Source organism: Mirounga leonina, unplaced genomic scaffold (genome assembly GCF_011800145.1).
Source record: "Mirounga leonina isolate KUSES-001 unplaced genomic scaffold, KU_Mleo_1.0 Mir_173, whole genome shotgun sequence".
Classification (NCBI taxonomy): Eukaryota; Metazoa; Chordata; class Mammalia; order Carnivora; family Phocidae; genus Mirounga; species Mirounga leonina.
In genome coordinates, this window is record NW_023270447.1 from 16233560 (window position 1) to 16248357 (window position 14798).

Below are 14798 nucleotides of genomic sequence, written 5' to 3' on the forward strand. Positions count from 1 at the left end.
TGAGTTTCAAAGGAAAGAAGTTAACTGGCATTCCATTTCAATGGTGGACAGATTTGGTTAGAGCAAGATTATTGTCTGTTTTAGGAAGAGGGCTTGTTTTTCTGTATAAAAATATCAAGGGGCGCCTGGCTGGCTCAGTTGGTAGAGCATGCTACTCTTGATCTTTGGGTTGTAAGTTTAAGCCCTACACTGGGTGTAGGGATTATTTAAAAAATTAATTAATTTAAAAAATATCTCAAAATGGTGGAGGAAGAAGCAATAGAAAGTGTGTATCCTGGCCTATGATAACTCTTGGGATAGGTGCTTCCAGGATCCTGCCCTGGCATGGTACTCCATGTAAGGAGCATGTCTACCCCATCCCAGTTCCCCAGAAAGAGAGAGAAAGCACTAGAAAAAGTACTGGAAGAGGCACTGGTATCCAAGTGCCTTGGCTTAATCCTGGAAATTTTTTTAAAAAAATTTTTAAGTAGGCTCCATGCCCAATGTGGGGCTTGAATTCATGACCCTGAGATTGAGAGTCGCATGCTCTACTGACTGAACCAGCCAGGTGCCCCAAGCCTGGGATTTTAATGGGACAAATTAATTCAGCCATTCTGTCCAAACTTACCTGGAGAATAAAATCAAAGCATTTCTCCAATAGGCAAAGATGTGCAAAATCTCATTTCCTATAAAATTCTCATTCCTCCAACCAGTTTCTTTTTTTTTTCTCAGTTTCAATGTTTCACCCCATTTTATTTTTTAAATAAGTTTGAAAGCTATTAAGTATTTGACTTATATCATATTTTTTATCCAATCAAAGAACTAAACACTTAGAGGCTTGTTTGCTGTCTTCTTAAAATTATATAACCTTACTTCTGAACTTACGCCCTAAGAAGTTTTAAGTGATCTCTCATCTGCATTTGATATTATTAAATCACCCAATTTCACATTTAGAAATTTCTTAACCAAAGAATTCAAAGGACAAGTTTTCAATTTCAACACATATAGCTATACATACCATATGGTGATTTGTTCCAGAATAAAGTTATAATGATGGACTCTACTCCTAGATTCTAGATTACATCAGTGATATATAATAATATATGCTTTATTTATACTCAGGGTAGATACATATATTCTTCTAGTAAGTGTGAAAAGATTAAAATAATCAGCTTGGAATAATGGAATTCAAATTCTGTTTTTGAAGCTTAAAGACACTGGAACTTTAGCCAAAAGTAGTAGATAAAATGATTGTGAATAGAATTTTTCAAAATGTAGAGAAAGTAAGCGTCCTGAAGCTATCTACTTCTGAAAAAAAGGCAGGCAGACTTCCGGCCAGTGCTAATTTGTCTTACTACATCAATTCAGATTTTATAAAAATTCTGTTGTCTCCTCAAGGGTGAGCATAAGTGGTAAATAGAATAGTGAAGCCTTATTCAGGATACTGTTTACTCATGAATCACACACCACATACTGGCTGCACTGCTTTGATAATGCAGAACCTAAAAGCATCTTTTCCAGTTATCTTAGCAAAAGCTATCTTTCTCTATATATGGCAGTTGAGACTTGTTTTGTATAATTGCTCCTTAGTATAATCACATTTGAAAACTTTTAAAGGTACTCTACTATTTTAAATATGTTCCTTTATAGCTGAACCTCCCACCAGTTTCTTAGTTGCAAAAAAACAAAACAAAACAAAACAGAACACCCACAACTCTTACCACTGATTGAAACACTCCTTTCCAAAGCCATGCTTGCGATGAATTTTTCCCCTTCCTCTTCTCTAGTAGAGACCTGTCAGCTTTGAAAGGTTAACCTTACCCCCATCGCCCTAGAGGACCCAGAAATGCCTAAGTATAGGCATCTATCTAGGGAACTGTAGTTCTGCTTAGATTTTCTAGCCACTCTTCCTCATTTATAAATCTTATACTTGGTGTTTACACCTGTAGAAAATTATTCTTTGAAAGCCACTTGTAGTTATGAATCCCTTTGATAACTCATTGGGTAGCAAAAGTGTTTCCTAGAACTACCCATGTTCTCCCCACCCCAACCTGGTATATTCTCTCTCAGAGAGCTAAAACCAGGTCATCTCTGGACCAGGTAAGGGGTGCTGATGATCTGTGATCTGCAGCATTTAATTCCAAACTTTTCCCCCTTATTGGATGTGACCATTTTTCTATTTTGTCACATTTTAGTATACAAATGTTATAATAGAAAACCTACAGCAACACATTTATTAAATTGGTATATTTTTATAATAAATTTTTGATTAAAACCCTGTGACTTAATGACATACTACCTTTACACAGGTTTGCAAAAATTCTCTTGTAAAACGTTGTATATAAATAAATGTCATGAAAAAGTAGTAATTACATTCTTGTTTATATTATACCACTTTGAAACAATTTCCCTTAATGTCTCTTACAAACAAGAAAAAGGTTGTTTCTCTCAATAAGTCCTAGAAAACATTCACAACTTGCCTCCAAGCTCCACACGTGACAGCACATCTTTAGGAAGTTCAGCAGGCTGGTGGCTTCCCAGCCTCACTTGTGAGTGAGGACCACCACCGGCATTTCATTATCTAGAGAGCAGTGTATCTGGTTATCAAGAATGCTTTGAATTCTTAAAGGACTCAGTACTGGAAAATATCCTTCCGGATGAGGTTTGTGGAATGTTACAATCTGTTTCATGGAAACAAGTGAGGGTCAAGGTTTCAATAGATAACTAGGTGATTGATGATCAGTCAACTTAGTAACGTCCTAAAGGGGCTTATAAATTAGTGACCATCACATGTGTTTTCCAGAAGCAGGAACAACTCAGATCAGTTTCTGACCCTTAGTCTTTTTTTTTTTTGTCTGCAGTTTTATTTTTTTATTGAAGTGTAGTTGACATACAATATTATATTAGTTTCAAGTATACAACATAAATTGTGAAAATGTAGTGATTTGGCAATTATATACATTACCAAATGCTCACCATAGTCACCATACAATATTGTTACAATATTACTGACTATATTCCCTATGCTATACTTTTCCTCCCTATGACTTACTTATTTTACAGCTGGAAGTTTGTATCTCTTTATCTCCTTTACCCATTTCACTCACCCTCCCACCCCCCCCTCTGTCAACCACCAGTTTATTCTCTGAATTTATGAGTCTGTTTCTGGCTTGTTTGTTTGTTTTGATTTTTAGATTCTGTGTATAAATGAAGTCACATGGTATTTGTCTTTCTGTCTGACTTATTTCATTTAGCATAATACCCTCTAGGTCCATCCATGTTGTCATGAATGGCAGAATTTCATTCTTTTATGGCTGAATAATATTGCATTGTATATATGTGTCACATCTTTTTTTTTTTTAGTTTTTTTTTTATTTGAGTATAGTTGACACACAATATTACATTAGTTTCAGGTGTACAATATAATGATGCAGCTTCTCTATACTTTATGCTGTGCTCACCACAATATACCACATCTTTATCCATTCATCTATCAGTGGACACTTGGGTTCCTTCCATATCTTGGCTATTGTAAATAATGCTGTAATAAACATAGGGATGCATGTATCCCTTTGAATTAGTGCTTTTGTTTTCTTTGGGTAAATACCCAGAAATAGAATTACTGGATCGAATGGTATTCTGTTTTCCACAGTGTTTTCCAGAGTCGTGGCACCAAGTTATATTCCCACCTACAGCGCATGAGGGTTCCGTTTTCTCCACATTCTCATCAACGCTTATTGTTTCTTGTCTTTTTGATAGTAGCCATTTTGACTAGTGTGAGGTGATATCTCATTGTGGGTTCGATTTGCATTTCCCTCATGATTAGTGATGTTGAGCATCTTTTCATGTGTCTGCTGGCCATTTCTTTGGAAAAATGTCTAATTTATTTTAATTTATTATTATTATTATTATTTTTAAGTAGGCTCTGTGCCCATTGTGGAGCCCAGTGCAGTGCTTAAATTCACAACACTGAGATCAAGACCTGAACTGAGACCAAGGGTTTAATGCTCCACCAACTGAGCCACCTAGGCACCCCCCACTGCCCATTTTTTAATTGGATTTTTTGTTTTTTTGGTGTTGAGTCTGATCCTTATTCATTGTTAAAGAGTTTCCATGCATAATTTATATCCTTATCAATTAGTTTCTGAGTACCTGCAGCCTTGCCTGGGATCTTTGCCCCACCTCAAAGCATGTTCTTAGCCCTTAATACTAGATTAATCATCTCAAGAGCATGTGTGATTTTTAAGCTAGATAATTGATAAACCACATGTTGTCTAGATTTGGGCAGGCCTCCGTCTAACCCCCCTCCTTACTGACACTCCTCCCACCCCCCACAACTGGTATAGGAATTTAGCCTGTACCTTCTAACTGGAGACCATGTCTCTCCAGTTAGAAAGGTGTCCACTTCTTCCGGAGCTGGACATAATGCCTGAGCTTTGCTCTGTAGCCTGCTGTCCTAAACCCTAGCTCCAATGTCTCCCACCTTTCCATCCCCCTGTCAGATTTTCATGCTTCCCAGGAGCCACCTTCGTGGGAACTATACAAAGGGAATTCTGTACCTCATGAATGACCTAAGTCATGACTTCTTGGCTTTTAAGACAGGAAGAGCATGGTAACGTTTTTAGGCTAAAAATCAAACCAAAACCTACCATGACAGCCTTTGGAAACCACACAGAGGGTGTAGATTCCCTCGAAGAGGCAAGCACATACACACAGATGGCCTGAGTTTTTATAATGTCTACACCATAGAGCCAGAGGAACCTGAGGGGTCATCTGGTCCAGCCTTTTCACAGACAAGGAAACAAGCATAGCCCATACCCTTGGTGATCTGACAGAATCACAGGATCCTCCCCTGAGCTTCCTTCAGCAATTGATTGACAGCTGTTTAACTTTTGAAATGTAAAAGCTGATGTGCCATCTCTTCACAAAACCAAGATGACAAGAGTCCATCTGATCTCCTTCCACAGGTCTGATCTCCACACTACTCATTCGCTCCAGCCAGAAAGAAACTCCGGGCAGCTGGGAAGGCAGGAGCTTTTGCCATAGGGTCATCTGGTCGGACCTGCTCGGCAACAGAAACAAACCCATGCGAGCTCCGAAGGGGGCTCTTTCAGAGAGAAACCACGGCTGACTTCCTCACCTCAAACCCCTGATGATGAAACTGACCCAGCCAAACAAATGCAAAACCCTTCTTATCCAGCCCATCCTACTAGGAGCACTACTCCATATCACGCTCATTTTCAGTGGATCTTCTGGGAGGTGTGTGTGTGTGTTTGTGTGTGTGTGTTATTTTTAAGGAGAAAACAAAGTACAAATGTACTTATCACAGACCATTTGAATTCACTCATCTCCCTGGTGTGCCCCACATGGTACTTAGACCCCTTTGTGCACGTGTAGCTTCCCGTCACGGCGTGAGCCTCGGTGAGCATTACTGCCACCGAAGTGCTAGCCATGGCAGGATTCCGCAGCGCTGGCGCGGACGGGAGCGGACTGGTCTTGATGTCCCATATCAAGTCTGCTTTGTAGGGTTTGAAGAAAACACCCCGCTGGCAACGCACGTAAACATTATCCATGGTCAGGAGCTATTAGCTGAATCTAGGTTTCATGTCTGTTTGCCCAGCTTATCTGAATGCACAGGTATAATTAGGACAGGAGACAAAGAGGCAAGGACAAGTGAGAGTGGCTGCTTGGTTGGACAGGAGATCCAACATGTCTCTGTAACTGTTGAGAGATGTCATATAGTGCCATGCCATTTCCATGTGCTGACGTGTGCATCTTCTGCAGGGATGTTAGGGGGGTAGTGACTCACAGGACATCTAATTGTTTGCAGAAAAGCTCATGAAGGGGGCGCCTGGGTGGCCCAGTCGTTAAGCGTCTGCCTTTGGCTCAGGTCATGATCCCAGGGTTCTGGGATCGAGCCCCGCATCGGGCTCCCTGCTCCGTGGGAAGCCTGCTTCTCCCTCTCCCACTTTCCCTGCTTGTGTTCCCTCTCTCACTGGGTCTCTCTCTGTCAAATAAATAAATAAATAATCTTTAAAGAAAAAAAGGAAAGAAAAGCTCATGAAGAATCAGAACATAATCGTTTCAAACCAAACCATTTGGGGGGCACCTGTGTGGGGGAGGGGGGCATAAGCACTCATTTGTGGTGGGCTGTGGTGGTTTTAGGAAGGCATCCAGGACTGGGAAGAGTCAGGTATGGGGAAAATCCCACCCTGCCTGGGGGAGGGAAGCTCACTTTGGCTGGCTGTCTCTACTACACCTGAGCTCTCCATTGGCAATGTCTGTGTCTTTTTTGTCATTTTCCCCAGCTCCCGACACACAAGAAACACTCAACAATTACTTGTCAAACTGAACACTATAAAAACCCAGCAAAGAAAAGTATATGGAGGGGCGCCTGGGTGGCTCAGTCGTTACGCGTCTGCCTTCGGCTCAGGTCATGGTCCCAGGGTCCTGGGATCGAGCCCCGCATTGGGCTCCCTGCTCAGCGGGAAGCCTGCTTCTCCCTCTCCCACTCCCCCTGCTTGTGTTCCCTTTCTCGCTGTGTCTCTCTCTGTCAAATAAATAAAATCTTTAAAAAAAAAAAAGAAAAGAAAAGTATATGGAAAAGAAGTAGGTCCAGGAAAATGATACCTCAAAAAGCTAAAGACAACAGAAAAGGGCAGGTAGAGCAACAGGGATGCTATGCTTTAAAAAAATACCAATCACAAAACATAAGCAGGGGAAAAAAAATCAAGGAAGAGGAGGCATGTCCACACTTCGTTTGGGTTTAAGGAGAATTCATGTTGGAAGTGTGGCTCAAATCTCCTGAGAATATGTTACTCTATTGAAAGGTCTCCCAGTCTGGTTGAATAAGGGAGATTTACAAAGAAGAGGAAGAGAAAATGGAGAGTCAATTCAGAAAACAAGACCAGTCTGGAGATATTCCAGGAATATGACTTGTTGCCAGATCTTCTCAGGTTCCAATTCTCTGGGGAGCTCAAGATTTCGAAATAGTGGGAATCAAAAGCAGAATCTCTTTCACTCTGAGTAAAAAACTCATAGAAAGCTTCATTTGTATCTGCTATTATGACTCTCCTAAAGAGACAGTAAGGGGAAAGTGGGGCGGATGACAAGGTTTGGGCTTGAAAGAAAGATTCTCTGTGACACCCTGGGTACTTGCCCCAGGACCAATAAGGACAGAGTTCTGTACCAGCAGGGCTGCAAAGCTTATGGAGAAGGGAAAAAGGTGTTCCCTAGACATATGACAGTGTCACATGGGTGGGACAGCTGTTTCAGGCACCAGAAAGAGACCCCTGGGCCCAAGCTATGTGGGACTTGGTTTCCTCAATGTGGTAATTCAGTGCCTCAGCAGATTCTGAGATTAATAGTTTGTGACTCCTGATGTTCATAGGGCAATATTACTGTGACATTTTGTCCAAGGTTGTTGTCAAGTTGGGGAAAGCTTAAGTATTAGAAGTTTCAGATTCATAGAACCACAGGTTTGTGGAACTGCAAAATACCTCAGTGCTCAAAAACTAAGCCCTTATCTAATTGTTGTGTTTTGTACTGTTTTATTGGAAAAGGAAACCAAGTCCCAAAGAGATTAAATTATTTGGCTGGCCTTTCAGCCTTTCCCTGTCTCCACTCTGGTCCTTCTCCAGTTAGTTCACTCACATGTCCAATGAGACATGCCCATCAGACCCATAACTCTGGAATTCTCTTCCCAAATGTTCTAAAGTCTGCTTGTAGGGCCTGTATGGGCCTCTTTCTGGGGTGATAGGTCCTTGACCATGTGGAACTCATGTCTATATGGGGCACATGAGCCTCTTGGGAAAGCAGGAGAGGGAGGTGAGCCATGAGGCAGCTGGCTCTGTGCCAACGTAGCCCAGTGGGAAGCTCCACGGAAACCAAGAAGTTGGAATTTGAATCTACATCATTGTGAAGGTCATTATTTAGTAGTTTGTTAACTTCATTGATATTCTTAAAGAATTGAGACATATATGGCATGAGGACTCCCAAAAGGTACTCTCCTCAGAGCCTTTCCCAAATCTCACCATGACACACACTCAGCTTTCTGGGCAGGTGCCTGGTATTAAGGTTCAGATGTACATGTCTTGTAGGGCTTTGCCTAAACTAGTCATCCTCTTGATCTTGTACATTTGTAACTTGCGTAAGGTATCACAGCTTACTGTCACCAACCATGGTCTTGGGGTCATGGCGAGTTTCAGGAAGCACATTTCATCTATAAGCACAGATAGCACGTGGTCAGAGAGCATTCGAGGTACCCAGTTCAGCAGTGGCGCTATGTTTGTTTTCCACCAGAGCCTGGCAATCTCTTTGGTCTCAAATGCTACGACTGCTGCCAGAGAAGCAAAGGGGTAACAGAAAAAAGAGAAAGGGTAACCTGAGGGCAGAAGAACAGAAAAAATTCACTGTTCCATTTTCTGGGAAGCTGCCGAGAAGACACTGCCTCCATGTTCATAGTGTTAACATTCTCACACAGGGGGAAGCACTTTCTGCAAAGAGAGTCAACATTTCCCACTTCGCAGGTCATACAGTCTCCGGCTGAAACCCTCGGCTTGGCCGCCGTGGCCCAGAAGCTAGCTGTAGACGGTACCTAACAGACTGGGTGAGGCTGGATTTGGCCCACAGGGAGTAAGCAGACTTAGGATTAGAGGGACAGCAAAAGCAGCTCCGGATGCCATTTAGGGACCCCCAAACCACTTGTTGCCTTTCCCCTGTTATACAGTAGGGACTTTAACTCCACTTGAGCAAAGATAATGCTTAGGATGGAGAATGGGGATGACTTTCAAGCTCAGAAACTATCATTTTAGATCTCCAGTCCTGATGGATGCCCCCGAATACAAGATGATCCTTATTGATAACAACCAACAGCAGCCAGCCCACAGGAAAGTGTCACTGAATTTGGCTTTTTACCTGCTTCACATCCACTGTGTCTCTCATTCAATAAGATGTCGTACGGGCATAGCATCAGTTCCTGCCTAAAACCGTGTCTAAGGGCCCGGCTCCAGATATCCATGTTCGTTCCCTCAGCTGATGAAGAAACTCTATAGAAACAAAATAGCATGGTCAACAGATTGATTAATTTTTAAATTGGGGCTCTTGGGCAAAAATGTCAGAGAAGAACCAGGAAATCTGCATTTATTTTTAGTCCCCTCTTTGGAGAAAGTTTCCCTTTCTTGGGGTACCCAGTGCTATTTATCACTATAAAGATATAAGCCTTGAGAACTACAGAATGTTAAGCAATTATAAGGCAACTTTATACTTCTTTAAAATTGTAATTATCATCACTCACTGAGATTCTAACCTGATCTGTTTTCCCCCACTAGAGGTATGACTTTTCTCCCCATCCTAAGGCTCAAAATCTCAGAGTCACCCTCCTCCTTCTCCTCCTTCACACTCTGCGTTTGGCCAGGTGCCAAGATGCAGCTTCCAGCATCACTAGGTCGTTCCCAGCTGTCCCTCTTGTTTTGCTTTTATCACTGCCCTTTCTCCACTACCTTTACTACTTTTTGCCTGGGTGATGTTCCAGCTTCTAACTGGGTTGGCCTGTCTTCTCTCCCACCCATTGATTCTATACTTTGCTTCCTAAAATTGAGCTCTTGAATTCTGTTCAGTAATCATTCCTGAGCAGCTATTTTGAAACAGGCACTGTGCTAATTACTGGGAGACAAGGACAAAACTCCAGCACCACTCTGGGTGGGAAGCTGTCCCAGAAACAGATCGGGTCAATGCAGTAGGGAGAGAGTGCAATAGACTGAATGTTTATGTCCCCTCAAACTTCATATGATGAAATCCCCTAACCCCTAATGTGATAGTATTTGGAGGTGGTGGGGCCTTTGGGAGGTGATTAGGTCATGAAGGTAGAACCCTTATGAGTGAGATTAGTGCCCTTATAAAAGAGACCCTAGAGAGCCTCCCTACCCCTCCTGCCATGTTACAGAGAAGCGACAGCAATCTGTGAACCAGGAAGTGGGTCTTCACCAGATACTGAATCTGCCAGCACCTTGATCTTGGACTTGTAGCCTCCAGAACTGTGAGAAATTTCTGCTGTTGATAAGCTATCCAGTCTGTGGTATTCCATGGGAGCAGTCTGAATGGACTGAGATAGAGGGAAGAGGGAAAGGGAAGGAGAGAAAGAGAGAATATGAATGAATGCCTTAGAGGAGCCCAGAGAAAGCCCGTTCAATCCTGACAGGCAGAAAGTGGAAGGAATGGGGAAGTCTTCCCAAAAGGATCATTCACCTACTCAAGTTTTCAGATTCTCATAACCCAGAATACGGTTCAAAACACCTTGGTATTAATAGCCTTTCATTTGTCCCCAGTTTACCCTTTCAGCTTTATTTCTTTTTTTTTTTTTTTTTAAAGATTTTATTTATTTGACAGAGAGAGAGACAGCGAGAGAGGGAACACAAGCAGGGAGAGTGGGAGAGGGAGAAGCAGGCTTCCCGCCAAACAGGGAGCCCGATGCTGCGGGGCTCGATCCCAGGACCTTGAGATCATGACCTGAGCTGAAGGCAGATGCTTAACGACTGAGCCACCCAGATGCCCCTCAGCTTTATTTCTTGTCAGTCCCCATTATAATGTATAATCCAGCCAAACCAAATCCCTACAAGGTCTTCATTTTCCTATCTCCCTGTGTTTAATCATTCTCTTCCCTCCTGGTATCCAGATATAAGGAAATCCTATGATTCAATAAGATAAGACAAACAGCCCAAAAGAAAAATGAACAAGGAATATGAATAGGCACTTCACAGAAGAGGAAACTCAAATTGTCACTAAACATGAAAAGGGGCTTAATCTCACTAGTAATCAAAGAAATAGAAACCCAGATAACAGGATACTACTTCACACCTATCAGATTGGCAAAAATTAGAAAGTCAAATAATACTGCCTTAAGTCAGTTTGGGCTGCTGTAACAAAGTACCATAGACTGGGGAGCTTATGACCAACAGAAATGTACTTTTCACAGTTTCAGAGGCCGGAAGTCAAGGTGCCAACATGATCAGGCTCCGGTGAGAACCCCCTTCTGAGTTGCATTGTATCCTCACAGGCAGGAAGAGAGTGATCTAGCTTTCTAGCCTCCTCTTACAAGGGCACTCATCCCATTCATAAGGGCTCCACCGTCACGACTTAATTACCTCCCAAAGACCCCCACCTCCTGAAACCATCCCATTGGAGATTAGATTTCAGTATATGAATGTTAAGGGAACACAAACATTCAGTCCATAAAAAATAGCAAATCCGGCAAGGTCATGGAGTTATGGTAACTCTCACTACTGGTGGGAGTGTGTGCTGGTCGTCCCCAAGGCCACCCCTGTGTTCAGAGATTGGCTAGGAGGACTTAGAGGATTCAACGTATAGCTGTAGTCATGGGTAAGATTTATTACAGCAATGTAGTTTCCATTCTCTTCTTCCGTAATGACAGTCATGGCATGGTGTGTCGTTGCCCAGGTAGGGACTGCATTCCTCAAGACTTGTAGTAACATGTGGTCTTGTCACTGAGGTCACTCTGGCAGAATGAAGTGGAAGTGATCGTGTGCACCATTGGAACCGTAGGGCCCCTCCATGCTCTCTTCCCCAATCTGCTGCCTGGACTTGATTTCGTACTAACCCAGCTTCAACCATGGAAACACACTCAAGGACTCGAGGTGGTAGAGCTACAAGATAGAAGGACTGTGGGTTTAGAGTGTGTGTGTGTGTGTGTGTGTGTGTGTAAGGGGGCAAGGAAGGGTTGGGGGGGGCAGAGCTGCCCAGCAATGCAGGACACTGCTCCCAGATATGAGGTGGCCCAAATTAGTTTGCATCTTGGTTACAGCAGCCTAGCTTGGTTGACTTAAGTGATGTGATAAAAATACCATTTTTGACTCACTGAACAGCCCAAAATGAGCCCTTCTAGACTCCAGCCAAGAAGCCAATGCTGTAACAGGCCCCCAGGCCCTGTGCATTGGCAGCAAGAGGCCCTGGATCAACTGCAAAGGAGTGTTTGCCTTACAGGGGAAGTAAACTGTGCTCTCCATCCCAAGTGGGGAAGCTCGGTCTCCCTCCAAAGAAACTCAAGCGCTCCCAACAGAGCAAGCCTGGAAACCCCAGCTTAGAAGCACAGATGTCCTCAGGAGAACCCAGAACCCTTCCTGCAAGCCTGGAGTCGGCTGCCAGGAGCTCAGCAGCCAGCTCCACACTAACCATTTGGAACTTTTTCTCTAGGGGACACAGGAAGCAAGATCATTGGACCCGAAAACCAGCTGGGCTGTGTCAGATGGACCAGGGAGAAGAGATTGTTTATCAAGCAGGATTGAAATTCCATAGGATTATCTTGTTCCAAACAAGGCTACAAACAGCCCCCAAGGCATGTGAGCCCCAAATCCAACCAGCTACTCACCAGATAGCATCTAGGGATCAAGGATCAGTGGTTACACAACACACGCACACACAAACACACACACACCCCACATTTTTCTTTGACAACAGACCTTGGCTTTTATAACCACATTCTACTTGAATTTGTGCAGGAGTGTTTTTATTTTTAATGCCTACAAATAATGAATGTCTATTTTTGATGTTCTATTAAAAATAGGCCAGCTATCTGAAGGTGTTCAGGCAGAAGGAAACTAGGGTATCTGACCCTGTACCTTGCAGAAAGGAATGTGGAATTTGCCCAAAGATGCAGCCGTGAAGATATTTTCAGTGATTCGCATTTTCAGCAATGTTCAGCCTGTCCCTAAGGAACAGGCTGGACTCTTCATTAGAGCCAGTAAAAAAGAGAAGATTAAAGGAACTTGCCCAAGGCCGGAGGGAGACTCAATGTCAGAGCCAGAATCAGGCTCAAGTCTTGACGGCCCCTATCCTGTCTTCAGCCCACGCTCACACCTTTCGCCCTTTTAATTAAAAAGAAGAGCAGAGAAACAGATGGTTATCAAGCAAAGGCCAAAACTGCATGTGGATGCTTGTCAGACCCTCTGCTCAAAAAACATAATATTTCTATAATTACCCGAAATTGCTGGAAGGAAGGAAAGAAGGAAGGGCATATGTCTCGGTGCCTAAAACACTAATGAGAAGCAGAGCCTGGGACTGGACAGTAGACGGGGAAGAGACAGGATTGGAAACAGTGCTGTAACTGTGAGCAGAGAGACCAGGTGGCTGAGGCCATGCACAGAGCGGGGCAGGGAGCCTCAGGCCCGGGACAGAAGCTGGGGCACGCGGGGAAAGTAGTGCCTCAGGACACTCCCCAACAGCATGGTTCCATGGCAAATCCGATGAGCAAACCTTGTTTCGTTCAACTCTGTAATGAGGTGAAAAGCCTGGCAGATACTGGCCAAGCTGGAAAGGAAGAGACAAAAAATTTAAGCAAGTTCAAGAGCATAAGTGGGGAGATGCTTGGAATAAACCCTCTGGAGCTGACATGCGCCAGGGCTCGGGGAGCAGACCCCATCTACACGGGGAGGCTGCATGGGAGCTTCCTGTCAGGCTGCAGCTGAAAAGGGCAGGCGGAGGGGAAGCAGGTGGTGGGTGTTTAGGAACCCGCATCTCATCTCAGAGACACCTGCCAAAGGAAAAAGCCTTACTGCTCTAAGAGTGTCCAGAAAGTTTCAAACATGCAAACGCACAGGCCTACCATTCTGTGATCTGACTTCATGTGGGGCACAAGAGATAACGATTTATGGGTAGCCAGAGCAGACAGACGGATGGTGGTCTCTTTTAAAACCACACAAGCCGTGGTCAGTAGCAGAGTCCGAGAAGGGAGGCTGGAACCGGAAAGCTTGCTTCCTCTCCCTGCTCTCAGCTACATGAGGTCACAAGACAAATCGGCAGTGTGCACCCCAGAAGAGCGCCCTCACCAGAACCCCACCCTGCCGGCACCCTCCTCTGAAACTTCCAGCCTCCAGAACTGTGAGAAATACATTTCTGTTGTTTATTTAAAAAGGGAGGGCAGGAGCTTAAGAATGTTGTCAAGGGGTTTTTTGATGCCAGGCCCAGATGCCCATCCACCCATGGGTGCCATGTTCCCATGAACCACACACAGGGCCCACACCTAGTCTTCAGTGGACGGCCCAAAACAAGCCCTCATTGTCAAACCTCATCACAAAAAGCCTGCCACGCTGTCCCCAGAGCTCCTGGAGGGTAGAGCTAGCCCCACCTTTTCCAAACTCCTCACAGCTCTTGGCCCAGTTTTTATCTGGTTCCTGACCTTTTTTTCTCTTCTAAGATTTTATTGCCGCCTTCGGGACTTGGTGACGTTACTTGTTCTTAGGAGTACCAACCCTTGGTATGCCTGCCAATGCTGACCCAGATCTCTGACTCCTTTCTCCTTGATAGCCTGGGGTAAGGGTTTCAGCCTCTGGGTTCCTGACTCCCACCTGTAGCCTACCCCACCACCACCCCAGTACCCTAGCAGTCCAAGCCCAGACCTGTGAGCGTGGTTTTGCATAGTTAGGACCACAGTGGGACTTGTGATTGCACCTCCATTTGTAATTTGTTGTATACATCATGCTAATAATCTCTACTAAAGTGCACATGGTTAATCTCATGGCCTTAGTTTCTTCTGCATTCATCCCTTTGTTGTCCTTAAGAGAATTCAAATACCACTGCTACCATTTGAGTTCTGTAAGATGTATTCAACATCGCATACCCAAGTCTCTGGTGCCTCTAACTTGAAAACCTGATTCATTTGCAACTGTTTCTGAGCCTCCACTAAGGGCCAGGAAGTGTCCAGAGGCTGGCAAACCAGGGGCAAGACCTGGCCTCCATCATCATGGAGCTCATAGTCCAATGCAGAGAAAAACAAGAACCCAAATGGTTATGAGTCAGTGTAAGCACCA

At 43.9% G+C, this 14798-nt stretch overlaps 1 protein-coding gene across 1 annotated transcript in view; it reads left to right on the top strand.

Annotated features, from left to right (window-relative positions):
- ABCA4 (ATP binding cassette subfamily A member 4) overlaps positions 1 to 5067 on the top strand; it is a 134988-nt gene extending 129921 nt beyond the window's left edge. The window contains exon 51 of the mRNA XM_035017997.1: positions 4947 to 5067. Within this exon, the coding sequence (XP_034873888.1) occupies positions 4947 to 4952 (6 nt within the window). The 3' untranslated portion in view covers positions 4953 to 5067. The remainder of the gene's footprint in view (positions 1 to 4946) is intronic.
- Positions 5068 to 14798: the final 9731 nt, after the last annotated feature.